Raw genomic sequence first — 27,536 nt, 5'->3', positions numbered from 1 at the left:
ACGTTGGGTTTGAAGCCAGACAGACGGCCCCACATCGTGCCAGGGGAGAGGACCCGGGCGGAGGGGGCAGAGGGTCTCCCAGCACAGGCCCTTGAGGGAATGACTGCTCCAGAATTATCCTAGAAACAAGGTGTTTGTCTCATTTTAAAGACCAGCAGGGAGAGGAATTCATTCCTGTTTAGCAACCCAGGTCCCAGCCATCACAAGCCTCACGAGAATTCAATCAGCTAGGCTTTGTCCAAATCCTCTGGGCAGAAATTCTTTTGCTCTCAGTGGGAACAGAAAGCTGCTGACCCGGGTCATCGGTGCCAAAGCCCTGCATTGGCGCAGACGCTGTAATTAAAAGCCCTGCTCTATGCCGAACATCTACCTCCTCTAACCCAGCCGCTCCCAACTGAGAGAGAGGTCACCCCCAAGGGACAATGTCTGCAGATATTTTTGGTTGTCACAACTGAAGGGGGAATTCTAGTGGGGAGAGGCCAGCACACTGCTCAAAAACCTGCAGTGCACTAGACAGATGCACACACATGCACACACTCACACACATGTACATACATACATGCATGTGCATGCACACAAATACACGTGCACACACCTGCACATGGGCAAACACTAAAAAACTATCCCCAGATGTTAACAGTACCAAGGCTGATCAGCTCTGCTTCTTTCCAGACTTCAATGACCACTGGAATTTTCTTTGAATCTCACCTCAAACTCACATTATCCCAGTCACACTGGAGCTGCGAATGGCACGTGGGCCTGAGCGTTGCTGAAACAAAGGACACATGGCTTCATAATTCCTTCCACCTGGGGCAACGCTCAAGGAATAATCTAGAGGACACGTCCCGTGTGACAGCCACAGACACGAACTTCCCTGTGGACAGAATGACCCACGTGAATGTCTGTGGGCGTTTGGAGGAAGTGCACCCAAGCTGTACTCAGATGTGGCTGTCACAGTCTGAGGCTGAGGGACAGGGAGAGGGGCGGAGGGTGTGGGACAGGGACCGGAGGGTCTCCCTGAGCTGTAGCCAGAGGAATGAAACAGCGACAGGAGGTGGACAGAAGGGAGGCTGGCCCGGGCCTGCTCTGGCCACTCCCAAGAAAGGGGCCTCCCCACCTCCCACACATTTTACCCCACTTGAGGACATGCACTTAAGATAACTTTTGGTGAATTGTTAAACTTTCATAATTTTCCCAATGCTGATTTTAACCCTGTTCCTCAAGAATGTCAAGCAGGGAAAACCTTAAAAATGCAAAGTCTTGTGTGCTTGCTTAAAAAATAGCAGGGGAAGGGGGGTAGACCCCTTTGAGGCTAACCTTGGAGAAAACGGTTTCTAGAAGAAAAAACGAGAGCAGCCCTAGCGAGGAAGAGAAGCGATAGGGGACATCCCGTAAAGGTGCGGGGAGAAACTGGGGACACGCAGAGGGCTCCCGCTGGGTTTGGGAAAAGTCGGGTCCCGTGGCTCACAGCGCTTGGTCGCGAGGGGGTTAACGCATGCTTGTCTGATTTTGATTAACATTTTCTCCTAACTACTGCTCTTCGATTCAAATTATAGCTTTCCTGAGGGTTAAAAAAAAAAATAAAATAAAAGGAGCGCGAATAAGCTGAGGTTTGCATAGCGATCCTATAACCACCCCCTTCTGAAACCCTGGATTCCGCCGCTGGTGGGGTTTCCGCGCCAGGCCTGACCTCTCTTGTGCTCGGTGTCCACTTACAAACATCCCCACGGGAGGCTTGGCACAGAAGGTCCCCGGCAGGGTGGAGATCTGTGCGGGGTCCAGAGCGTGTCCCTTGAAATTTCAGGGCCAAGTATGTTTTTATTTTCGCTTTTTATAGATACGTTCGTTATCTTTTTTTAAAAAACACCGTTTTTATTGACTTTTAGAGAGAGAGGAAAGGGGAGAGAGAGAGAAACATCAGTGATGAGTCATAGATCGGCTGCCTCCTGCATGCCCCGGACTGGGGACCGAGCCCCCAACCCCAGGCATGTGCCCTGACCCAGAAGAGGACCATGACCTCCAGGTTCCTGGGTGGACGTTCAGCCTCGGAGCCACGCCAGCCAGGCCCAAGGACGTTTTTCAATGTCAGCGACTCCTAAAAAGGCTTTAGAGGCACACTGTCCATTTAGCACGAGAGATGGGCTGGGTGAATGGAAGAGACGATGAAGTTCAGTTGTGTGCAAGGGACCTAACGAAATAATATTTGGTTGGCCCGAGGTCCAGTGAGTGGGAAGATGCCAGGTATATTTTAACGCACTTCTTTCCATGCCTTTCAGTTTTCTGGATGAGCTTCTCCAACGGCTCCAGCGACCTTACGCTTCGCTGGTGACAGACGGCAATAGGAAGCGGCCGTGGGTCTGGTCAATGCCTCTTTGTCTGTCATGCGCCAGGGAGGGTACCGTCCTGCCCAACGCTTGCCATCCCCACGCCCATCCGCTGAGATTTACAACTTGGCTGGGGCACCGTATTCATCACACAACTTTGGGTCGAGGGATTTTTTTATTTTTTTTTTAACAAATTCTGAAAACACACACACCACGTTCAACAAGGCCAGCATTTCACGGAGTGCCCGATTTTCCGCCTTCCTGAGCCGTGGCCTTGCTGTTTATTTTAAGACGTTTGGGGAAAGGATGCAATTAGGGGAGGGGTGTGTCCGTAAGACCTTTGATCAAAAACCAATCATGCTCTGGGCGAGCGGGCGTCAGGGACATCCGGTAGCTTTAGTTCCATTTGGAATCCAGGAAAAACTAAGACATGGGCCTGAGGGTTGGGGGAAGTGTGGTGATTTGTTTTCTTTTGGAGAACGTGTTCTAAGAAAAAGCACCAGGGATGTTAATGAATCAGTTAAAAGACACCTTGTAGTAAAACCCACATAATGCTGTTCTAAACTAAACAATCATTATATATTTTTAAAAAAATAAGACAATTTTTTTAAAGTTCCATGAAACCTTGAGCGACCATGGAAATATCTAGGAACTCAAGGCCTCTGAGGTCACCGGGCCCATCTCTCCCCCAGGAGGGACTGTCCCCTTCCCTGTTTTATTCTGTATTTTCTCCAGCCCCTCGGACGGCCTGCAGCAACGCAATAGAGTCCTTGGAATGACAATTATCCCAGCATTTTATCAGCTGGAGCTGTGCTGAGTGGAAATGACTTTCTAAATCGGACGCAGCTTCTCATCTTTGTTAGATTTTTAATGAAGGGAATGATACTGTTTCTAATGTCAGGATTCTGTTGTGGAAGGAAGGGTCTTAGCCTGGAATGCAACTCGTAGACTAAGCATTAGTTCAAACGTTGAGAAGAGGCAGTGCCGGGTGGTCACGCTGTCAGCAGGCCCTGCGGTGACACATACTCTATAGGACACACATTATATAGTATGTAACACTTACTCCATAGGGCGGCTTTACTGCTCTATCGCATATCACCTACAATGACTCCTGAAAAGGATACACTGTCCGTTAAGATGTTCAACTGTAAACATCCGGTAGAAAAGTATTTACAGCTTCTCTTTCCTTCCAACTCCAGCTTCCATTCTGAATAACCTGGAAGCAGAGTGTTTTTCTCGTGGCAGAAGTAGCGTCGGGTTATCCAAGGCCCGTGAACAATGCCGTTGCGGGTGCCACAGGCTTTTGCCTTTTCCGATCCTCAACGTCAAGCCGTAACTTGCCTCTTCCTGGTTTCATGCAGAGGCTTCAGCTTGACGACACGAGAAACTACGCAGGAAGACACACTCCTCTGGTCTAGAACTCGAGGAGGAAGCGGGGAGGAGGCGAGGAAGCCACGGCAGGAGAAGGAAGCCACCGTGTTTTGTTTCTGTTCATCAGAATCCTATATTCACATCCTTCCTAAAGTCCGGGCCCAGAAGACCCTCCCTAAGCAGGAAGATGCATAGTCTGTTTCCCAGCTGTCCCGAGGTCGTGAAGGGTGACCGTGTGCACATTTACACTCTAGTTAGAAAGAGGCCCTCAAAGTTCAGTGTAGCCCCAACTAGACCTTATTTATTTATTTTAAAGGGTTTTTAAAGAAAGTATATATTGACTTCAGAGAGAGGAAGGGAGAGAGAGAGAGAGAAAGATTAGTGGTGAGAGTCATGGATCGGCTGCCTCCTGCACGCCCCCTACTGGGAATCAAGCCCCCAACCCGGGCATGTGCCCTGACCAGGAATCGAACCTCAATCTCCTGGATCCTAGGTCGACGCTCAACCACTGAGCCATGCCCGGCTGGGCCCAACTAGACCTTTAAAGGAAGACCTGATTTCTATTTTTAGTGACTAACATGGGAGAAAATTAGCCCATATGCCATGATATTCAAATACCAGCATGTTGGAAACAATAACTATTCCTATAGCAAACACAATACACAAAAATAACAGATTTTTGCTTTGATTTTCTGAGTGCTTTTTGGAGGCAGTTTTGTTTAAGAAGCTAATCAGGACTAATTCATGCCGTTCAGGTGACCAGAGCAGCGGCCTCGGGACTTGGGGATTATACAAAGCAGCCAAGTTTCCCAGATGAATGAATAAATAAATAAATGGGAGAGGAGTGACGTAAGGTTATCAATTTTCCACGTTACCCGATGAGGAGACATAAAAGCTCCACCATCACCAATAATCACCATTATTTCATAAGAGAAAGGACATTCAAACAGGAAAAAGGCAGGAAGGGAATAATCTCATAATAAAAAATGGTCCTTTAGGGGAAAAAATAGTTTATAAAAAAAAAATCACTACATTTTCTCAGTATAAACTCTCATAAAACATCATACACCGGGAACCACTGGGATCCACTTAGTGTACGGCACTGTGGAAAGCAACTTTCCAGTTTTAATTCCTGTGGAAGGTAGTTAAGGAATACTGATCAGTCCCACGGCCCTAGGATGTATGCATGTGTATTTTTTAATTACCTGTTAATTTACTGATTCTTCCATTTAGCTAACAGATAACTTCCTGTGGCCTGTTATCTATTAGGCTCTGACGGAGATTATGGAGCGGAATGAGATTGCACAAAGAGATCGGGGAAGGCAAGGAGGGCCGGGAGGGCTTCATGGAAGAGGAGGCATTTGATGTAGGTCCTGAAAGATGAGAAGTTTCAATAGTTCATGTTGGTCTGGTGGAGGTTAATAAAATTGTCCAAGCCAAGAAGCCCTGGAAAGGACTGAATACGTTCAAGGTCTCGAGAGCAATTTGGGTTGATAAGTCTAGGAGAGTCCTGGGGAAATACGAATGTAAAGACAGGCCATTTTGAGGGGATCTGCAACGCCAGGGTGAATGCTTAGGTCACCTCTAGTAACAAAGGCACAGCCACCACCACACCGGTGAGTGGAGAGGGAACGATTCGACCTTGAACTCAGGAGCCCCGAGTTTGGGTGTCAGCCCCAGTCTTCACTTCCCACCTGTAAATGCCCGGGTCCTGCGCTATTTAGCGATTAAATTACACTTTTCCACTGAGACACTGACTCGGTGCGACTGGGAGTTACGCAGCCTCCCCGTGTTCGGCTGCTCCAGCCACGCACTTGGCATCACAGCATGCAGGCCTCGCTGGAATTGTTTCGAAGGCTGGTGAAGTAATCCTCGTAAAATTCTGCTGGCTGTTCAGATGAAAGACACGCTGTGTGGAGAAGTGACAGTGTGAGCGACACAGCACAGACCCTCCTAGTCCGTGTGAGTCTGCCAGATGCTGCCAGATGTGGCCTTCCCCCGCCCCCTCCCCCCTTGGTCTTTCTTAACCTGGTGGATTCCAAGTTTCATTCTAGTCCCTGGAGTTTCAAAGTCACACAAGGTCTTCCCCACTTGAGTTCACTGCACTGTGGTCTCTCCATTTGCCAAATGAGGATAATAATATTAGGACTATGGTGAAGATTAAATAAGATAATCTACGCAAAGCAGGGCCTGGTATGTAGAAAGTGTTAACAGGTGATAAGTGTTAGCGGCTGTTAGTGTAACTAATTGAAAGTGGATGATAGTATATGGATACATGCTTTCAATTTTAAAAAATAACACAAGATCTTCCTGGCTGGGTAGGTCGGTTGGTTAGAGTGTTGCCCCAATACACCAGGGTTGTGGGTTCAATCTCTGGCCAGGGCACATATAACAATCAACCAATGAAGGCATAAATAAGTGGAACAACAAATTAATCTCTCTTTCAAAATCAATCAATAAAAAATCTGAGAAAAAAAAAAAAAAACACAAGGTCTCAGGGGAGTGCTAATGGTTAAGTGTTTCTTTGTTTCTGAGATTTCTACACAAGTAACAAGGTTTCCAGCCTACGGAGATAGAGGAACCACAATGAACGAGAGCTGGGCCGCTCTGGCTCTAGGATCTCCAGGTTTTCTCATTAAAAATTTGCTTCCTCAGCAGTCGTGTTCAACATTGCATCCTCAGCAGGCTCAATCAATATTAGCCAGTGGCTGGAGGAATACATTTATGACTCGACCCAAAGACACAGAGATAGAGGATGGCCACAAAGAAGGAAGTCTGGCTGAGACTGGGGATTTTCCAGGGGAAAGGAGAAAAACATTTAAAATAGCATTTGTATGCGTAGGGATGAGCAAGTGTAACAATTATCTGGTGGAGAGAGACTAAACCTGGAGACAGAAAATAGAGGGATGGCCGTGCAGTGGGACAAGCTGGCCCGCGTTTCGTTTTTAATGAAGCCAGATATCTTAAGAAGGCAGCGGAGGGCATTTCTTTCGGACTGGTATTCTGCAGAGATGTCGAGTTTTTAAAAGGGATCATTCTGAAGGTGTCACAAAGAGCACCCTATGAGAGCGTCTGTCTCCCTGGAAATGAATCCCTCTTTGTGCTCAGGGTGTTTCTCTGTTAATAAGAGCCTCCTACTGTGACCCCAGGTTCCACGGCCTCCCTAAAAGTGAAAGCCGCTCTTTGTGTAGGCAATTTTTTTTTTTCCTGTTCCTAAACACACTCCGCCCCAACTGGGGCCAGAGTCATGCCATCCCTACTAAATGTATCACCCGTGAATCAAAGGACAAGTCACAGCAACTGTCTTTGTTTCCCGCTCTTCCTCATTGTGTTTATTTAGGCTGAAGTAGCTCTCAATTAGACTCAGCAAACAGTGACCCGGCACCCACTGTGAGGAGAGCGCTGTGCCGGGTCATGCACGCAACTCGGAGTTGAACGGACGTGGTTTCTGGCCTCAGAACCCTGTATCAGCTTGCAGGTTATTCTAATAACTGGCGAAATGTTTCAGCATCTCTCTTCAACCTTTCCAGGCTAGAGGTTTCTCTGAATTCGGCTTGTTGCTCTAGAATTCAGTTGCAGGTGGATTTGGCTACATTAGATTGAACAGAAGTCCCCGAGAAACCTTCCTGACCCCTCCGCCCGCGTGCTCTGTCTGTATTTTGCCTCTCATAGGATTTACCTCTCTTCCGTTGCATTATTTATTTAAGGACACGTCAGCCTCCATAATCTGGGAAGGGAAGAGACACAAGGAATGGTGCCCGCTGGAGGAGTGGAGCCAGCAGGTGAGGGCCTGTTTTTATTTTTATTTTATTTTTTTTATTCATTTCAGAGAGAGGGAGGGAGGGAGAGAGAAACGTCAATGATGAGTCATTGATCGGTTGCCTCCTGCACGCCCCCTACTGGGGATCAAGCCCACAACCTGGGCGTGGGCCCTGACCGGGAATCCAACCTCGATCTCCTGGTTCATAGGCTGCCGCTCAGCCGTTGAGCCACACTGGCCAGGACAGGGCCTGTTTTTGAAGCCAGACTCAGAGACGGATCAGCCAGGAACTCTGGGCAGTGCAAATCGATCTCCCAGACCCTCAGTCCTGGGTCTAGAATGGAAAGAAAATATTGCCGGTTTCACAGAATGGATGTGAGAATTCACGTAGTCATTGCGTGAGCCCAGTTTGTGAGCTGTTATCTATACATTAATTTTATTATCCGCTGTGCCTATGAGAAACAGTCTATTAATAGGCATTGAATTATTGAAGAATGACATCAAGCACCCTGTGGCGGGAATAAGATTCTTCTCACACATTCTTTTCCTGGCCCACACGGGCGTCTCTGTAGGGATTAAACAGAACCCCTAGGGGCTCGCTGGTGGAGCTACCTACCCTTTCACATAGTAGGGCCCAAGCCCCTCCCCTCACACCTCCTATATCTTGCTTCTGTCTCAAGGGCAGGTAATTCTGGGGAGGCTCTGGTAGTTAAAACATGGGCTTTGGGTAACGACCGTTCTGGGTGCCCATCCTGGGTCTGCCAGTTTACTCGTTGTGGGGCTACAGGCTGATTTAAATTTTTTTCCTGAGCTTTACTTTTCTCATCTGTGAAATGAAGGTAACGCAGGATTTGGTCATAATTAAAATTAGATAATGTATTGCAGTGAGATATTGTGAGGAATTAGGGAGTTGAATAAACTGAACAAGTATTAACCGCTATAATATCCATCCTTAGTCCCTAAATAGTCACTGAGCAGCTACTGTGGTCGGAGCACTGTCCAGGGGCTGGAGGTAGACCCTGTCATCCGCGGGAAAGACAGAGGGGTGGCCAAATGCTAGGACAGAAATGCAAACAGGGTGCTCTGGAAGCAGGTAGGGGAGGCGCCTGTGTGAGGGCCCTGGCTGGGTGTCAGCAGCAGTCCAGGAGGGCTTCCTGGAGGAGGCGTTTACCGTAACGAAGCTTGAGGATGGAGCAGGAGTCGGGCAGGCGGGCGGAGGGAGCACCCTGGGCAAGGGCACAGCTCTGAGAAAGCAGGTCCCTTAGGGAAGCTGCAGCGCGGCTCTGACCCAATGACGCCGTCGCGGTCAGGTGCGTGTAGGTGCCAGACCACGGTGGGGGCTTCCCCGACCCTCAAACCCCGTTAAACCACCTGCGAGTAAGTGCACGCGCTTCGCCTCCGTGGTTCCGTGGCCCGCCAGCGACGACCCCCCCCCCTTTGGGGTTATAGCCCAAAATTGTGCACGTCGGGGTCGCAGCAAAGCGCGGGGCGCACGAGCACTTGAACAGACACCAGTTAGTTCCCTCTGCTTGCCCGCCGCCTGGCTAATGCGTGAGAGCCAGCACCGGGCCGCCCTCCTCCCGCGGGTTCCCTGCCCTCTCCCCGCAGCGGCGGCGGCCCAGCGCGGGGGACGCCGAGGACCTGCGCCCGGGCGCGCGTCGGACGCGCGGTCACAAAGCAGCCGCGGGGCGCCGGGCCCTGGGGCGGGGAGCGCGGCGCATGCCCAGTGAGCCCAGCCCGCGGCTCCGACGCCCGCGGCCCCAGAGGCGGTCAGGGGCGGGCCCGGGGCGTGGCTTAGGGCGTGGCGGGGCGTGGCCAGCTCGGGAACGAGGCTGGGCATGCTCAGTGCGTCAGGGCCGAGAAGCCTGCGACTGGAGGGGAGCCGTAGGGGGCGGGCACTAGGGCGTGGCCCGGGGGCGTGGCCGGGCGGCGGAGGTTCTGCGCATGCTCACTGCGCGGGGCCTCCAGGCCAGGATCCCTGCGGCGGCTGGAGAGCCGGGCGGGGCCGGCCTGGGGGCGGGGCCGGGGGCGGGGCGTGGCCGGGGCGTGGCCGCACGAGGGCGCATGCTCAGTGCCCGCAGCTGCTCCCTCGGTCCAGTGCCGCAGCCGGAAAACCGCAGCGGTGGTGGCGGCGGCGGCGGCGGCGGCCCAGGGCGGCGGCGGGCCCGGCGGGAGCGGGGAGAGCCCCGGGGCGGCCCCGGTACGGCGGGAGCGGCGAGCCCGGCGCGCGGCGTCTCCCGGGCGGCCGACGCGGGCCGGCGGCGGGGGGCCGGCCGCAGGGATTTTGACGTTTCCTGAGCGTCGTGCGGGCGGCCGCCCCCGCCCGCGCCCCTGCGCCCGCGGCCTGCGGGAGGGCGCGGAGCCTGGCGATGGCGGGCGCGGGCCCCCGGCGCCGGGGCTGAGCCCGCAGCATCCCCGCGCCCGCGGCCGCCGCCCCCGCCGTGCGGCCGAGCGCAGACAAAGGGGAGCGGCCTCGCTCACGCGCGCTCGCGGGCGGCGGGGGCGGCGGCCGGTCCCGGGCCGGGCGGCGGCGGCCGGTCCCGGGCCGGGCGGCGGCGGCCGGAGGCGGGGGGCTCCCCGCGCGCCGACACCCAGCCTCCCCTCCGCCCGGGCCGCGCACCATGTGAGCGCCCGCGCCCGGCGCCCAGCACCGCGCACCCCGGGACCATGGGGGACGCCGCGGACCCGCGGGAGCTCCGGAGGACCTTCATTGTCCCCGCCATCAAGCCCTTCGACCACTACGACTTCTCCCGGGCCAAGATCGCCTGCAACCTGGCCTGGCTGGTGGCCAAAGCCTTCGGGACAGGTAGGCGGCGGCGTCCCCGCCCGGCCCCTCGGGGGGCGCGCGCCCCGGCCCCGCGCGCATCCTTCAGCCGGTGCGCGGCGCGGCCCGCGGGCCCGGGCGGGGAAGGAAGGGGCCGGAGCCCGGCGCCCGGGCGTCAGGCGGGGTCTGGCGGGCTCTCCGGGATGGGACCGCTTGTTTCCAGGCGCTTTGCCCGGGTCCGACCCGGGGTGGCCCCCTCGGCGCTCCTCTCCCCCCTGCGATGCCCCCTCCCCACTCACAGTCGCGGCCGCAGATCCGAGCCGGTGTCTTTATTATCGGAGGACGGGAGAGGCCCGTGGTCCTGCCTTGATTTCGACGCGCGGAGCGAGGGCTCCTGCCCAGGCCCCGGGAGCGCCGGGCGCCCGCGTCCAGACGCGCCGTGAATTTCTGAGCCGTGGAGCCCCCGCGGCGCTCCCCTCGCGTGGCGGGCGCTGCGAAAGCTGCGGTTTAGCGACGATACTGTTTCCATTTCGTGTTTACCAGCGAGATGTATCCCTCCCCCCCCTTTTTTTTTTCCAAACGGATTTTGGCTTCATAAATTAAGGGAAACAAAAACTCCCTACTGTGGGATTTTTTTATTTTATTTTTTTAAATAGAGTGTTTTTCAGGGCCTGTGCTGTTGACACAAATTGGCAGTGAAGCACTCGCCCGGCACCCAGCCTTTGTGGAATAACAGGAAGAGGGCCTCGGCTAATTCCTCTGCGGCGGCTTTGGGGGAGCCCATGCCGAGGAAGGCTGGGGAAAGGGGAGTTTCCCCTTGTAGGGTGCTCCCGGAGGGCACTGTCATCTGGCAGCTTCAAGAGTCATTTTGTAAGATCTCTGCCCCGGTGAACCAGTTTTGGGTCCATAAAATATTTGCTGGAAAGTTTCTTAGCATTTACCAGATGTTAAGTGTGTTTTTTGGGGGAGGTAGGGGGCGGGGAATGGCTTATGTCCGCTTTTAGAGCTGTGACAATATGTGGGTAAAGGTTTAATTCATTCTTACTGCTGAAACAGACACAGCCAGATATTTTTCAGACTGCACGTTTTAGTTAACTGGCAAATGAATCTCAGTGTCCGGGGAGTTGAGTTAGTTTTGAGGGAAACTCCGCATTGGCCTGACTTTATAAATATGTAAAACGTTTTAAAACTGGCACCAGGAGCAAATGTAAAAAATCATTTTGAAGTAATTTCCATGTTAAGGATTGTTTTGGAACTCAGTGTGTCCAGTAACCCACAGGAGGCGGCAGCGAACGGTAGTGTGTTTTTATTTTCTGGCATCACTGATACCAGCAGCAAGAAGAGGAGATGTGTTTTGGCTTCAGCTTCAGCGGCATCCTGAAGCCAAAGCCCATCTGGAGGAGAAGTGAAAGCTATTTGAGTGCTTAGGAAAGGTGGGAAGAGGGGAGGGTATACAGTGACCCGTGTGGGACAGCAAGGGAACATCAGCAGTGTTTTCTCTCCTGAAACCGAAGACACTCAGGGCACAGATGCCAACATGTGGTCCCGGGTTCACAAGGCTCTGAACTGGAAACTGCCTCCTTCCTGAGGTCTGTCAGGCCTGTTCCCTAGATTTTGGGCACAGGAGGGACTTGTAGTGAACACACTTCCGGGAGAAAGGAAGTGAGGGAATCTAATATCAGCGGCACCTCTGGCCCCGTGTGGTGCACCGAGTCGTCCATTCGGGATTTGCAGCGACTCGGTGATGTGGGTGCTGTGTTCCCCATTCTAGTAGAACAGCGCAGTGCACAGAGAGGTCAGACCACCTTCTCACCAGTCACTCTTTCTTAAGGGCAGGGATGAGTTTGGATTTGACTGACTCCAAGGGCTTGCATTGCTGCCCACCGGGCATGCCCGTAGGTCCCCAGTCCTTGAAGTAAAGTACATTGCTTCCTCCCTTCCCACAGCTGTTCTCGTTTTGCAGATGAGGGAGTAGGCTCAGCGATTTACTCAAGCTGAAACATCTGGCCAGTCGTGGGTTCTGCATGCTCAGGTCCTTCTGACTCTACCTCACTCTGCAGAGTAATCCTCTTACCTGCAAGTGTAAAAAATGTGCATCTAGTACACGTTAAAAGTCTTTTTTTTCTTTAGGACTTTTTTTTCTTTAAGGAGTGGGCAGATCTTAAACTGTCAGATGCTTTAAATGGATATTGTTAGTACTTTAGTAACATTTGCCTTGGCAACAGTTGGAATGGGTTTTAAAAAATCATGAAAAAGCCCTTAAAGACCTCAAAGTGACTTAGTAACAAGAAATGAATACATTAGTAACAGTGCTGTGTTTGCATATTTTGTTTAGTCTTTTGTCAACAATCTTTCAAAATATAAATGTATATAGGGCAAACCAGAAAAAAGTAACATTTTGTTCTTTTGATATCAATATTCATTTGCTGCAGACACTTATGCAGCAAATGTTAGTAGACTACAGAGTTCAAAGGTTATTACCTGATGGTATTTAGTCATTCAAAAATTAGCCCAACTTTGTTCTGATTTACTAAAATCACTTCTTTAACTATGAGCTATAGCGTCTTCGGGCATGGATTTAGTCTTTTTCCATGATAAACTTTCTATCTTTTGACATATTAAAAAGTAGTGAGTTTTAGAACCGTGTGTTGAAAAAGTCCTTTAAAATGATAACTAGAAGTCACCTGTGGGCATAGAATGAAGTTACTGAGCCATAGAAAAGAAAGAAAGCGTGAGCATCGTAGTACCTAGAAAGCAGGTGGAGATTCGCTTAATCTGGTCTCACGTCAGACGCTTAGAAGCATGTCCTTCTCTTTACACCAGAAATACCCCAGATAGCCCAAATCTTAGTTTATTTTGTGGAAGAATGCAGGTACAGTTTTGATCAAATAAGGAATAAGGTTTTTTAGGTACATTTTAACCAATAAACAGACACTCTAATTACTTTAAGCAGATTGCAAAGGCCGGGGAGGTTAACGGTGCCCCCGCCCCCCAGCAGCCTGACCCACTTAGCAGCGACATTACTGAGTTGGCCTTAAATGCTCTGCTCCCTTCCATCCTTTGGAGAAGATGGTGGGCACAGAGCCTCTAACGACACTCGTCCCTACTAAGTCCTTGAATCTGGAGACCTTAGCGTGGGATTTAAGGCCCGCTTCCTCAGGAGGGCTCGCGGCAGAGGCCAGCTTGGGAAGGCGTCGCGGAGCCAGCAGGGGCCAGCAGGCCATCCCCGGAGCTGGCAGAGGGCTGGGAAGGAGGGAAAGCGGCTCTCAGGTACCGAGCACTTACTTGTGTTCACCCGAGTCAGGCACTTACAGGTCTTATCTCACTTTAATCCTCATGACAGCTTAAGAGCTGGAAACTGTTAATCATACCAGCGGTACGGGTGAGGAGCCTGAGGCCCGGAGGGTAGGAACTCATCCAGAGCCACCCAGCTTAGGGAGCCGGGGCCGGGACCTGAACCCCGGGAATCTGACTCGTCTGTGCCCTGGCCGCTGCGCTGCACGGGTGGAATCAGATTAATGGGATAGAGGCATTAGCTATGGAGAGGTGATCCTAGTGTCATTTAAAGGACTGAATTTGGGGTGCACGGGGAGTGGTCGGAAGTAGAAGGTAGTGAGTGTGTCAGGACGAGGCCACCTGAGCTTTGAGGTTCAGTGTCTGGGCCGAGCCGCGGAGCCCTTGGCAGAGAAGGCGGCAGGTTGGGGGACGGCTGGTCGCCTTTGTTCTTGGGAAGCTGGAGGTTGATGTGTCGGCCAAGGACCGGAGGGACCCAGGGAGGGCGTTAGCTGCAGGAATGCGTGTGACTGAGGAGCGGGGGCTGGGGAGGACGGTTTGGGGTCTTCTGTGACCTGTGATTGAAACTGGAAAGATGAGGTTGTTCGTAGAGGGAGAGAAGGGGTTCTAGGCGGAATCCAGGGTGGGGGTGGGCTGGGCCTGGATTGGGGGGGTGATGACTCCCAGGATTCCGGGTGTGCAGGTAGGTGGTTCGTGGGTGTCAGGGACACGAGAAGATGCTCAAGTTGAGGGGAAAAGGTTGATTTTGAGAATCTCAAGGTTCCATAACCTTGTTTTTCAGCATAATCTCAAATGTCTGACATGCTACAGAGAACTCTGCGTGCCCGTTACACAGATTGGCCCGTTGTCAGCACTTGGTCCCATTCGTTTTATTCTCTCTCCCCTCCCTCCCTCCCGCACAGTGTGTGTACATGTGAACTAGTGTGTACTAGTGAATGTGTGTACACATGCATACATATGTGTATGTGTGCACACGTGTGTACATGTGTATGCGTGTACGTGTGTATCTCTGTGTGCACACACACACGCACACACACAGATTCTTGGCTTATCCTGCACTTTTCCTGCTCGGCCCTGGAAGCAGCCATTTCTCCGGGAGCCCTGGTTCCTTCCAGCGGGAAAGGTATCGGGGTCCAGGTTACAGGTGTGTGCTCATTTAGCTGACAAGCGAGGAAAGACGCGTGTGCGGACGTAACACGAAGCTACATCTGTTCCTCTCCGCGGGTGGATATAAAACACCACCTTTCACGCTGACACTCCCATTCCCGCCCACCAGCGCTCACTCGGTCCTTCCCCTCCCACGTGCGCCCCTTTGTCACAGAGAAGCCCGGCTCCCGTGGCGAGGTTGAGGCGTCCAGGTGCAGGGACTGGAGGAGCTCGTGGGAGGTGCTGTGGTCTCCTGGGGCAGCGGGAGGGCGGAGGTGGTGCCGGGAGCTCAGGAATGCTGCCCAGCACCTAGCCCAGCATGTGATAAGCGGGAGGAGGGAGGAAACTTTTCACTGGCATCTGTCTGAGGACACAGCTCCGGGTTTCGGATCTTCACACTTAGGCAACATTCTGGTGCCTGCTGGGGGTGGGCCCCATTCTAGGCGTCCTGACACCCAGAGGTGCACCGCTGTCCCCGAGGTTCTGATGTGCTGTGTGGGAGGAGGCGGGATAAACACACCTGTGTGTTTTACAGGGCAGTGACAGCTGTTATGGGGAGAGTTGAAGTGGGAATGAACCCACTGGGGTCAGGGAAGTATATCCGAGGAGATGGTGTCCAACTGGGGCCCAAAGGAAAGAGCCGACCCTGTGAGGGTTAGAGGAGGAACAGGAGGCAGGAGCGGCCAGGGCGTGTGCAGAGGGCCCGGGCGTGTGCAGAGGGCCCGGCTGTGTGCAGAGGGCCCGGGTGTGTGCAGAGGGCCTGGCTGTGTGCAGAGGGCCCGGGCGTGTGCAGAGGGCCCGGGCGTGTGCAGAGGGCCTGGCTGTGTGCAGAGGGCCCGGGCGTGTGCAGAGGGCCCGGGCGTGTGCAGAGGGCCCCGGGTGTGTGCAGAGGGCCCGGGCGTGTGCAGAAGGCCCGGGTGTGTGCAGAGGGCCCGGGTATGTACAGAGGGCCCGGGCGTGTGCAGAAGGCCCGGGTGTGTGCAGAAGGCCCGGGCGCAGCACATTGTGGCAGAAGACTCAGGGCCAGGGGCACAGGGCAGGGGTGGTGCTGCAGCGAGGTGGAGTTGGGGGAAACTCGCACTCAGACAATCATTGCGATGAAGCCTGGTCTTCTTAAACCCAGAGCCCCTGTTCCCACTGTATCTGGCTGCCTCTGCGGCCGGGAGTGTGGGTGACCGACCAGAGGCCCAGCTTTGGAGGGAGTCCTGTTGCAGAAGGGAGAGGGGCCGGGAAACGGGCACTGCTTTAAAGAGACCTCGAGGTCACTGCCTGTGGATGCAGCTGGTACCAACCCAGCGTTATAGAAAGTTACAGAGAATGCCTTGGGCAATTCTGTCTCCACCCCTCCGCCTGTACCTCAAGCGTTCCAGGTGATGGCGGATTTCAAAACCGAGATCCCGTGAGATTGATGGTGACAGGGCCGGGGTAGGTTCTGCTCACGGCCTGGTGCGCAGGAAGAACTAGTCCCGTGTCCTCGCAGGCCTGGGAGTGGAGTTTCACACGGTGGCCGCCCCTCAGGTAGTCACTTATCTCCAGGCTGCACATGGGGAGAGGGCGAAACCTCTTATCTTTGATTTGCCTGTTTATCTCCTAATGTGCTGTTTCGGTTCTTTCAAAATGTGCCACGAGTCCAAACCGTTTCTTAGAAAATGGTGGCCTTGTCCTCTTGGGAGAAATGACAGGCATTTCGAGGTCGTCCCTTAAGCATGTCTCTTCCCTGAAGACCTGGTGTTGAAAGTGGCCTGTTCTGTAACGTTCACTCTGCAGGTTTGCAGTCTTTAGGGTGGAAAAGTCAGTTTTGTCATTTAAAACAGCCGTTGGCTCGCCGCGGGCCTGTCCCTTCCTGGCCCTGGGACCTTTCTGAAGCCCACGCTTTGCAGCCTGGGTCTGCGAGCGGTGCCCCAGCGAGAGCAGCTGGCCCTGCGCCGTCCGTCTTTACCTTCGAGCCGGTGATCTTGCTAAACCCTTGTTAGTTTTGGACGTGTGGATGGTTAGAGCGCGGGCCCTGCGTTGGTCAGCTGTGCCCTTGGGTCCTGTCTGTAAAGTGGGAGCCAGGAGACGTTGGGATTGAGGGCGGGATGCGGGTTCAGGGAGGCGTCTGACACGTGGAGGAGCCTCTGAGCGTCAGGGTCCCTCGTTTTCTCTGTGTGACCTCGTTTGCCAGTTCCCTCAAGAAGCTCACGTGTGGGCGGCTGCAGAAGCGTGGCTGACGGTAGGCGACGCAGGGTGACGGGGAAGTGTGCCGTCCTGATAAGGAGCAGTCCTTGTCTTTGCACGGCCAGTGTTTAGGTGCCAGGAAATAAAAACCCATCATGTAGACATTTTATAATAATTATCTTAAGGTCAAATAATTTCCCCGCTGAGCGGTTCTTCTACGTGCTCCCCTCGGCTCCTGCGACGCTGATGTTTAGCAGGGTCGCCCGCGGCCCGTGGTCCCCGCCGAGCTCTGCGTCCTGCGGGGCAGCTGCTGGGGTGCAGGCGGCTCCCCGCCGGTTGGTGCAGGTGCGAGGGAAGGAACGTGCCTCCAGCTGTTGGATGAGGACGGTGTTTTTGGGTGTCACCCAAATCCCAAATCGCTGCGTCCACTCCTGACCTCCTCCGGAGCCCTGCGTGTCCCCAGCTGCTTTTTGGATCTTTCCACTTGGATGTTGCTGCTGTTGGTTCGCACTCACTGCCGTCTTCCCTCACCCGCGACCGGCTCTGGTTTTACACCGTCCGCACTGAACACCGGGCTGATTGCCCCGGGCGCCACTTACCGTGTCGCCTCTCCGTGGAAACGGTCGCGATCTCTGGTCAGTTGTCACGTGGGGGCCTCGTGTTTAAAGAGCACTTTGCAGCCTGAGCACCAGCCTCCGTTGCGGCTCTGCCCCCTCCTCCCCTGCGCGAGCCTTTCCCGCCTGGACCGCGCGGTTTGCGGTCCCTCCCTCTCCGCCCAGAAAGCCTCCTTTTCCTGGTTAAACGCAGTCTGCCGGTCCCGCCGAGTCTTCTGATGACTCAGGTCAGCACGGCTGGCGCTTCTTCCTCTGGACTTGAGGCGTCGAGTTGTCCGTTTCTCTCGTCCGCTGCCCCCCCCCCCCCCCCCGTTTCTGAGCCGCTGGACTTGCCCCGTCTCCCTGGACCCTGTGGACTGTGGCTCCTTGAGGGTCGGGCTGTTTCTGATCCCGGGACGCCTCAGACCCGAGCTGGTGCGGGGAATGAGTCCGCCGGGGTGGGAGGGGTGTGCCGGGGGTTCTGGGGTCTGCAGGGTTGGGGTTTGCTCCTGGGCCAGGCCTGTGGCCCCCGAAGTGGCTGTTGCTGCAGCTCCGGCTGGCAGCTGAGATGGGAGGGAAGCCGCTGAAATTCGCTTTCTGTCGTCCGGCTCGCTCCGTGCACCTGAGGATGCGCGCGGGACACTTTCTTAGCTTTTACGACACAAACAGTCGTTATTAAATACATCACGTTTCTTTTATGGAAGCCCTGTAAGAATCTTCCCTCATTCTTTGTAGAAAATGTGCCGGAGGAGCTTCGAGAGCCGTTCTACACCGACCAGTATGACCAGGAGCACATTAAGCCGCCTGTGGTCAGCCTGCTCCTGTCGGCCGAGCTGTACTGCCGAGCGGGGAGCCTGATCCTCAGGAGCGACGCCGCGAAGCCCCTCGTGGGCCACGACGCCGTGATCCAGGCCCTGGCGCAGAAGGGTCTCTACGTCACCGACCAGGAGAGGCTGGTGACCGAGCGAGACCTGCAGAGGAAGCCCATCCAGATGGTGAGTCCCCCGTCGGGCCGCCGTCGGGGCCGGGCTGTCCTGTGAGTGCCGTTTCGTGGCCGTTCGCGTGCTTGCGTGGCCTCGCGGTAAATCTCTGCCTGTCGGATAATTTAGTGTGTTCAGTAAGCACGAATTCATTCTGTGGGGAACGCCACGGGGAACTCCAAGCTGCCCTGGGATGAGCGGGCGGGTCGCCCGCAGGACGGTCCCGGACTCAGAGCATTTGCCCCTTCAGTCCGCTGTCCTCTAGCCTCGGTTCGCAGTGCTGGGCGCCCGAGACGGTGTTAGAAAGAAAGTGGTCCACACCGTTGGTGGAATCGCAGACTTCGGTGGGACCGCCTTGCTCGGAGGGGGAGACTGTGCTGAGAAATGCACGAAATCGTGAGCTGGGGACGGGAGGATCTGCTTCCCCCCCGCACTGAACGGGGTGGTGACCTCCTTGCTTTCAGCCTAGTCTTTTTAAAAACCCGTTTCTACTTTCAAGGAATGGAGACTGATGTGAGGTTTATTCAGACTCATGGTAGTTTTTTAGGGTAACTGGGAAGGGTCACGAACAGTTGTGAGACTTTCAGCGTCCGTCGATGGCGTCGGAGTCGCCTGTGCCACCTTCTGACCTGTGCACCCGGTTTGTGGGCCTCTCACGCCTGCGAGCAGCTTGCCGGCAGCGGGCGGAGCGGGATTCACCTCGGACGTCCCAGCGCGTCTCGGGCACCTCTCGGGAGTCCCCGCAGGGCTGCTGCTCTTGCTGTGACACTTTCCACGGTCCCCGGGCCAGAGGCCTGGTCACAGAGCTCGCCCACGACTGTGACCCAGTGTCTGCTGCGGCTGCTCGTTCAGCGCAGATAGAAACGTGCCCTCGGGACCCTCGGCGAGGGAGACAGGCCACGCTGACGTCACTGTTTCCGGGTGCGGCGTGTGCAGGCACTGGGCTGCCGATCGCGTTGCCTGGTTCCTCCCGCACGACCGACCCTGCTCATTTAAACCTGGTCGCAGGCGGGACCGTGAGGAGTGTGGTCCAGTGACACGGGCCCCTGGCGCTCTGGCTCTGAATTCTGCCCGGGGCTGTCATCTCAACCCTGCGTCGTCTCGGCTGGTTGACCTTCCTGATGGCTGTGTGTAGCCAGAGCTGCCACCTTAGACCCTCTAACGAGGGGTCGGGACTTGTATTCGGAACAAGTGCTCTGGTAGTTTTTGTGATCGAGGACGTGTGGAAATAGGGTTGCGCCCGAGCTGAGTTTCAAGAGGGTGGTGATTTCCCTGAGGCGGCTGTTATTTAGCAGCAAAACCAGAATTAGAGTCTGGGTTCGCTAGAGCACGACCTTCTAATTCACGGCGTGTAATCTGCAGCAGGCGCACTCGCTTCAGTATTCGAGTCCTGTTCACACAGCGATTGATCTCGGCCGAGGCCGTGTTGTGAGCCAGGCCCCTGGTGTGAATCAGCTCTTAGCCGTGTTTGCGCAGACGGGGGCGCAGGGGGAGGTGTGAGGTGAGGATGGGTACAGTGGCTGCGACAACTCAGAGCCACAGGGTGGCTGTGAACCCGCTTTTGCCAGCGTAGGAAACGAGAGTCGGTGTTGATAAGACGCGATTGTTTAAGTAAATGTGGGCATATAGAGTGTGTGTGATATAAAATGAAATTTACTTTCATGTGACTTATAAAATTATGTTTATTTTTTAATCAAAATTTTTTGGAAGTCATTTGATGACTGTAAGGTATACAGTGTTCTCTCGTGGCCTGTTGGTGTTTCGGTGATGTTTTCAGACATTCAGAGAATAGTTGAAAAGTCACGGCTTGGCCGCGTGGGCTGGGTCTCGAAGGGGCTGTGAGCACAAGTTGAGTTTAAACTTTTCTGCGGCTCCAGGATCACGGAGTAGTCTCCCTACCGTCTCCTCTGGGTGCTGCCGGCGGGGTGGTGACTCCGTTGGTTTTCCCGCGGCCGGTCCGTCCCCCCACCGGGTCCCAGTGTCGGCTGGTCTCCCGCCCCCGCGGCAGCGCCACCTGCTGGAGCTCCGTGCCATTTGCTCATCAGAAGCTTAAAAAGTCGTCTCCTTGGTTAAGATTAAAAATTTCGCTTTAGAGCAAAGGACTATGTAAGTGTAACGCCACAGGAGTTGGGGCGTTAACTCCCAGTTACCCTGGTGGAGCAATGCCTTCTGCACAGGTGGGCGCAGAACTTGGGCCCCAGCAGCGCCTGTGTCCCGGCCGGGAGCCGGCCTAGGTCGAGTGAGGTCTCGGCTCCTGCGGCGCCTCAGCCTCGGGTCTTGTCTGGGACGGGGCTCCGCTCCTGGCCGGTGGGAGGTGTTCATCCCTCTCGCTGGGCTGGGTGAGTCTCCTGGGAAACTTTCCCTGCTGTCCTCCTGCCTCCAGCTGGCTTTTCACTTCCAAAGACCTGGGGTGGCCACCTCTGTTACCGAGGGCCGCGCCAGGGCCCCCCCCTCGGGCCTGTGCGGAGGCAGTGGGACCTGTCGGGGCGGAGCAGGGTGGGGGCAGCTCCGGGGGTGGCCTGACCTCCTGCGGTCGGGGCCTGTTCCTGGCAAGGCCGGTGCCGTCTGGCAGGCCCTCGCCCTTACGCACTCGGCTGGGAGAAATTTGCTGACAGACTTCCTCTTGGGCAGTCTATTGAGTGTTGAGCGGAGCTTTTCCTGATGGTAGCTTCATGTCATAAAGCACAGCTCCTTGAATTTGGTGTGACTTGTAGACTCCGAGGTTTGAAGCCCTGTTTTTGGCTCAGCCCCACACGGGCCTGGACACCCTTCAGGCCTCGAGGGCGCCCATGCGACTCAGGGCTGTGCCAGGAATGTCACGGCGGCCAGTGGATGACAGGACACAGCCGTCCTGGCCCACAGTTGGCTCGAGGCTGCAGCGGTTTCGCTGAGTGGTGGACGGGCCTGGGCTGTGTGCAGAAGCCGCGGGAACAACTCTGCCCAGGGCACCGCGGTTAGGGCGCTTGGAAAGTCCGTCCTGTGCTTAGCGCTCATTGGCGGACGTAACCGGCTGTGTCCGTGGTTAGGGCACTTTGTAATGCCTGGGCGTCTAAGAGCCACTACGTACCACTTACGTGTCTAAAACTAAAGCAAAACAACCAGAGGCCAAAGGAAAGAGGAGCGGCCTGGACGAGCGGGAGGAGGGCTGGGGCTGTGCCCTCGGGAGCGGGAGTGCTGGCGCCTGGACTGGCGCGGCCTCTGGGGCGGGCAGGGGAGACTCTGCCAGGTTCTGCGTGGATGTGACGCCTGAGCAGAGAGCAGGCGCAGGTGATGCTGAAGTCTGTCAGCCGCGTTGCTGGGTAATAATTACGACATCGTCAAAAACGGGAGAAATGGGAAAAGGAGCCTCCTCTGGGGGGACGGGTGCCCCACAGCGGGGTCCCGAGCGAGCAGCTGGGGGCAGTGACTGGCGCCGTGTGCCGCCTCCAGCGCGTCCGTGGGTGCTTTCGTGCGAGTCTCGTCTTCTGTGGTCTTCCCTCTGCGACCGCTTGGTCGATGTTCCTCGCGTTTCAGAGCACAGACCAGAGCTTTCAGCTGTGGCTTGAGCTCCTCGTTTCCCCCGCAGAGCGCGCACCTGGCGATGGTGGACACCCTGATGATGGCCTACACCGCGGAGATGGTCAGCGTGGAGAAGGTGGTCGCGTGCGCCCAGCAGTACTCCGCGTTCTTCCAGGCCACGGACCTGCCCTACGACGTCGAGGACGCCGTCACGTTCTGGATAAACAAGGTGGGGCGTCCTCGCGGGAGTCAGAGCGAGTCCCGACCGGGAAGCTGAAATCCTCCCCAGACGCCCGCTGCTGTGGGCCGAGGGTCTGTGCCCCAAAGGTTCCCGTCTGCAGACGTGCCTCGTGTATTTCACCCGTGGCCTTAGCTCCACACACTGAACCCACTGTGGTCCGGGAACGTGTCCGACGTCACGGCTTAAGGACTTGATTCAGGGTGTTTTCTGTTAAATGACAGCATTTATTTCCACGTATCGTCCTGAAAGAGACTGTGGAATTTTCCTCAGTAAGTTTCATTGCTTCCCAAGCATTAAACGGAAGGTACTGGGTGCCTGTTTCTCTCTGGTACCCAGCCTGTTCCCGGGGAACGTAACAAGTGGAGGAGTTGATTTGAGCCGGTCAGGTGCAGCCCCTCCCCGTAGGACACGTCCTTCTGGTCGGAGACGAAATGCTCTTCCCTCGAGGGGGCTGACGTTGGCCGGCAGAGGTCTGCCCTCAGGCCTTTACGGCGCCTGTTCTTTTATTGCTGTATTTGAGTGTAAATTCAAATCAGTGTTTTTGTGTTTAAGGTAAATGAACATTTGAAAGACATACTGGAGCAGGAACAGAAATGGAAAGAGCATCACGCGGTGGAAGCTCCGGGAGGGCAGAAGGTAAATATGTCAAAGAAAAGCGGTGCCTTCGTGAGACCCTCTGCGTCCACGTTGCTGCTGTCGGGGGATGTTAAATTATTTTTGAGAATATTAACTGTACCCTCGAAAGCCAGGCCGTAAACACCAAGCAACCAGAAGTCCAGAACGGAGGTGAATTGAATGATGGCGTTTAGGAAAAATTGTTAGTGACCAGAGCTCAATTTCTGAGGCTCTTTTGGCAAAAATAATGGTTTTGACTTTGGTAAAATGTATGAGACAACAAGAGAGCGGCCTCGGGGCGTCGGCCTCTGACGACCTGTAGCCGGCCGGCCTTCAGAAGCGTTTTCCCGGGACACCGAGTTGTCCGCGCGGCTGCTCTGTGGGGAAAGCCGGTCACCGTAGGTTCATGCTTTAAAAATTCTCGGGTCGGCACTTAGAATTTTCTGCTTTGAACATTCGTGTTTGTCACATAGTACGACCAAAAGTGTTTCCCGCAGGAGAGTGTCTCACCTCCTCCTACAGGCGTTATCACGAGAGCCCTGAAGCCTGTTGTGCCGCACGTGAGCTGCGGTGTAAGCGTTTGTGGTTCTCCCGAGACCCTCCCGTCTGGGGGATGTCTCTTCATTACTGGCCTGTGCTCTGGGCCCCGTCGCTGGTCGCGGGAACCACTGAGAAGGGGAGAGGGAGCTGCTTGGGCACCGCCAGCCTCAGCGGAAAGTCCTGTGGACCGGCACCTGGGGTTTCGTCCGAATGTGGGGTCTGGGGGTCATGGTGATTTTCCCCATTTAGTTACCGACGAGCCCCGGGAAGCACTGACTGCTCAGCCCTGCGTCTGTCGCTGCCCCTTCCCTGAACTTAAACCAGAGCAGAAATCTCTTTTCCTGCCAGGCGTGGCCGTGGCTGCCACCTGGTGGGTGGCACAGTGGCACCTGAAAGTGGGGCACTAGGTCACGGGGCCTGTGGGTGCAGACGTGCTGTTGGGAGTCAGAGGCATGTGGGGATCAGCCAGTGGGCCAGCGGGTGGTTTTCGAGAGAGCTGTGAATCCATGGGTTTGTTTTCTCGAGTTTGTGACGTTAACTATTGAGAGTTTGTTTCTCAAAATGTTAAAGATACGTGTCTGTTCAGTGTAACGGTTGCCACTTTTTAAAGAGACGTGTTGAGGTGTCCTGCGGGGCCGGAACGGGGCGAAGGAATTGCTTTGCAGGAAAGACTCCCCCCTTCGCTCTAATTGCTTCTCACTTACGGGCAGAGCCTAAAATAGCCGCTGTCCCGGAGCGAGCCGGTGAGTGCTGTGCCCGATTGCCTCCGCCCCGGCGAATTCCGCCTTGACCGGGCCCCTCCGCAATTAGCCACGGTAACCCACTTTTCGTTTAACTCCATTTCTTCAGACGGTGCCTGAGGAACTTTGAGAAAAGGGTCTGAAGTCAGGTCCGTTTGGGACGAGCTGCCTCGCCCGGGCCCCTCCCAGAATTGCCGCCCATGTAGGACCCTGAACGCCCAGTAGAGAAGCTTGTCCTGTCTGTCTCCGAAACGTGTTTGACCTTTGAACTCTCTCGCGAATGACAGACCCTGACAGCCCACAGGCTTCGTGTCTCTGGAGCCTCCTCTGGGAGACACTGATTCCTCCCCCATAATGTGGTCGGTTCGGGTGCGTTTCGTACGTTTATAAACACACGGGCCTCACCCTCGGGTTCGATGCAGTGAGTCTCCCTCAGCCGCGTCGTTGGTTTGACGCTTGGGTTTACCTTGGGTTCCTTTTCACGCTATTATTTCAATTAAATAACCGTGAGGACCTAACCCTGACCCTAAATTAGGCGACTTGTGTTTGGAATTCTACCCCCGAGACTTTTCCATGGTTAGTTTTTCTTGTGTGGTCTACACCAGTTAAGTTCTTCCTCTGTGCCTATTGCAAAGGTGCCTTTCTCCAGTAACAACACCCGGACCTAGACCGTCCCTGTTGTTACCAACTCACTGGTGCCATTCCATGAGGAACGTGGCCTTTTAAACATTTTAAAATTCCCAGGTGGTGCCGTGACTTTCCCTCCAGGTCACGGTGTAGAGATGATGGGGCCCGAAAAGGCTTCTCTGGGGCGTCCGAGTGCCGTGGTCCTAGCCTCTGTCCACGGGCCCGAGAGGCTCCCCCTTGGCTCCCTCCCCGGGGGGTGTTCCTGGGTGGGACCCACCTGGGCCCGTTTTCCTGGGTGGTTTCGCTGGAAACTTTCTGACCCCAACACGTCTACGTTTTTAGTTAGGACTCTCCCGTAAGCAGGCCTGTCCTTGTCGACCGTCTTGTTCACCTGCATGAACTGATGGGTTTGTATTTAATGGGTTGTTACCTGTTTCTGTCCATATGTATTTTTGTAATAAGCTGTATGTTTTAAAGTGAAGTATTAATTGACATTTAGAAACGTTAAGCAAACTGTGAATGTGGGACTCTGCCGGCGGGAATTTGGGACTTAACTGGAAACGATTCTGATGAATTTTCCCTCTCCCTTTGTTTCTGCTGCTCCTCTGAAGTCTCCTTCCAAATGGTTTTGGAAACTGGTTCCCGTAAGTTTGCTCTGCAGACTGTCATCCGAGCGTGGGTCCTGCTGGTCACTCATCTCATGCAGATTGTCACCCAGTGTGGGTGGGACTGGAGGTGTCGGTCACACGTAAAACACGGGCAGGAAGTCCAGCCGCGCTCCGGGTTGGGAGCCGTCGGGGGCGCTCGATGGGGAAGCACCTTTCCTCCCCGGTCAGGCCACAGGCCGGCGGAACCCGGTGTAAAGAGAAAGCGTGAACGTAGATCCCCGTTAGCTTTAATAACACTAGTAAGAGTGAGTTTGGGTTGCATGTGTGACCTATTCGTGTTTTAAAGCCATGCTTTTGGAAGAATCATTTCCTTCTCGGCATGAATTGTAGGGGACGCTGTGATAAAGTGACAGTGGCGTTCCCAGGGTCCCCGCCAGGACTGGACGTAACCGTGCATCCTGGCTTCGCTCGAAGGGAGATCTCCAGGATCCAATGGGGGGGTCAGACCGCTGAACGCGCTCGGGCCCCGGAGGCCTCTGGCTGAGGGTAGTGAGCGTGGACGTTGCCCGCCGGCCGCCCGCCCTGGGACTGGGTGACGCGGCCTCGGCCGCGCGGGTCCTCGGCTGGAGTCGCTGCGCTCGCTTGTGTTGCCCCGGTGTCCGGCCGGGCAGCGTGCCCGCGATGGCGCCCCCTTTCCTCGAGCGAGCTCCGATCGCTGGGCGCCCTGAGGGGACCGCGGGCCCGGCTCGCACAGCCCCGCCGTTCCTGCCGCGGCGGGTCCCGGTCAGGCGGTGAGCTGCGCGCTCTGCGGGGCCGGGCCCGGGCCCCGGTTGGCGGGGCCGTAGGGGAAGCGTTTGGCTAAATGCCGCCTCCCGGGGTCCGCGTGGCCCGAGCGCGCCTGCGGGCGGGCGGCCGGCGGCCGGGCCCCTCCCCGACACCGCGTCAGCCGGCCGGGCCGCGGCGCCTTCCCTGCGGGCCGGGCTGACGGGCGGGCGTCTCCTCGCACCGCAGGCTCGCTACCGGAAGGAGCCGGCGCTGCTGAGGCAGCCGCCCTGCATCCCGCCGGTGGAGAACCTGCTGAAGGACGGGACCGACGGCTGCGCCCTGGCCGCCCTCATCCACTTCTACTGCCCCGGCGTCGTCCGGCTGGAGGGTGAGCGGGCGCTCGGGCGCGGGGACCGCGGGGCGCCCGGCGGGAGCGTGTGGCCGAGGCGGGGGCTGGGGGCGGCCCCCGCGGGCGTGGGCGCGTGCTGCGGAGGCGCTGGTTAGGGTCTGCCGTGTTCCCGCATCAACCCAAAGTCATCCCCTTGCTCTCTTCCTGTTCGAAGATGTTTGTTTGAAAGAAACCATGTCTTTGGCTGACAGCCTGTACAATCTGCAGCTGGTGCAGGAGTTCTGCCGCGAGCACCTGGCCCGGTGCTGCCACTTCGCGCTGGAGGACATGCTCTACGCCGCGGCCTCCATCAAGGTGCGTGCGCCCGCCGCCGGGCCGGGCCGGGGCACGGCGGCCTCCCCGGGCCGCGGGTTCCTACCGTGGTGGGCGACGTGCGGCTCGCGGTCCACGTTCCCGTCGGCCCCGGCGGGAGGCCCGCGCCTGCCCCTCGTCCGGGTGGGCGCCGGGGGGCGGTTTCCACGGGCATCTCGTTAGCGCCGCCCCGGGTCTGGAACCTGCCTGTTAAAAAGTTTAAGCTCCGCGTCTTCTATAACCTCCAAGGAAAGGGGATCCCGCTGAATGCACGGAGGCGCCTGCTCCGGGTGCGGGCCCGGGGCTTCTGCGCAGCGTCGCCCTGGCGTCGGGGTTGACGGTCGCGGCGGTCGAGCGGGTTCAGGGAGTGGCCCGGGCCCGCTCTGTGGACAGCTAACCGTCTGGGATCTCCGCTGAACCAGCACCGCGGCTTTGACCTGGCCACGATGCCGGCCCCTCGCCGTCCCCTTCGTCACCAGCCCGCGGGGGCCGGTGCGCTCTGCCCCTCGGTGGGGGGTAGCTCGGGGGTCTCCTCAGGGCAGCGTGACCGCCTCTGACCACGTCTCCGTGCAGACGCAGGCGTGAGGACAGCCGTGTGTCTCCTGATGCAGTCGGGCTGGTTGGGGGGGCTTTGCTCTTAGGGGAGCAGGAGGCGGCCAGACGCCCCGCGGCGTGTGACTCACAGGTGGAGTTAGGTCCTTTCTGTCCCGGCGCGAATCCGCGCACGTGTACAGGTGCGGGGACGGTCTGTGGGGACGCAGACGCGGGGCTTCCTCCCGAGTGTGGTCTTGCGTCTGGGGGAGGAGCGGGCGC

At 56.0% G+C, this 27,536-nt stretch overlaps 1 protein-coding gene across 2 annotated transcripts in view; it reads left to right on the top strand.

Moving 5' to 3' along the window:
• Positions 1 to 9,987: 9,987 nt before the first annotated feature.
• Positions 9,988 to 27,536, top strand: part of CAMSAP2 (calmodulin regulated spectrin associated protein family member 2) — a 29,862-nt gene continuing 12,313 nt past the window's right edge. The window contains exons 1-6 of one of the 2 annotated variants that reach the window (XM_081123733.1): positions 9,988 to 10,261; positions 18,145 to 18,404; positions 21,955 to 22,116; positions 22,681 to 22,764; positions 26,270 to 26,411; positions 26,587 to 26,726. In XM_081123733.1, coding sequence (XP_080979859.1) covers positions 10,123 to 10,261; positions 18,145 to 18,404; positions 21,955 to 22,116; positions 22,681 to 22,764; positions 26,270 to 26,411; positions 26,587 to 26,726 — 927 coding nt within the window. In that variant the 5' untranslated portion in view covers positions 9,988 to 10,122. Of the gene's footprint in view, positions 10,262 to 18,144; positions 18,405 to 21,954; positions 22,117 to 22,680; positions 22,765 to 26,269; positions 26,412 to 26,586; positions 26,727 to 27,536 lie in introns of those variants that run through there. The other variant, XM_081123734.1, reaches the window with a different exon arrangement.

Source organism: Miniopterus schreibersii (genome assembly GCF_964146895.1).
Source record: "Miniopterus schreibersii genome assembly, chromosome: 21".
NCBI lineage: Eukaryota > Metazoa > Chordata > Mammalia > Chiroptera > Miniopteridae > Miniopterus > Miniopterus schreibersii.
The sequence above is the reverse complement of the archived record's forward strand: the minus strand, read 5'-3'. Positions and strand labels throughout refer to the sequence as shown.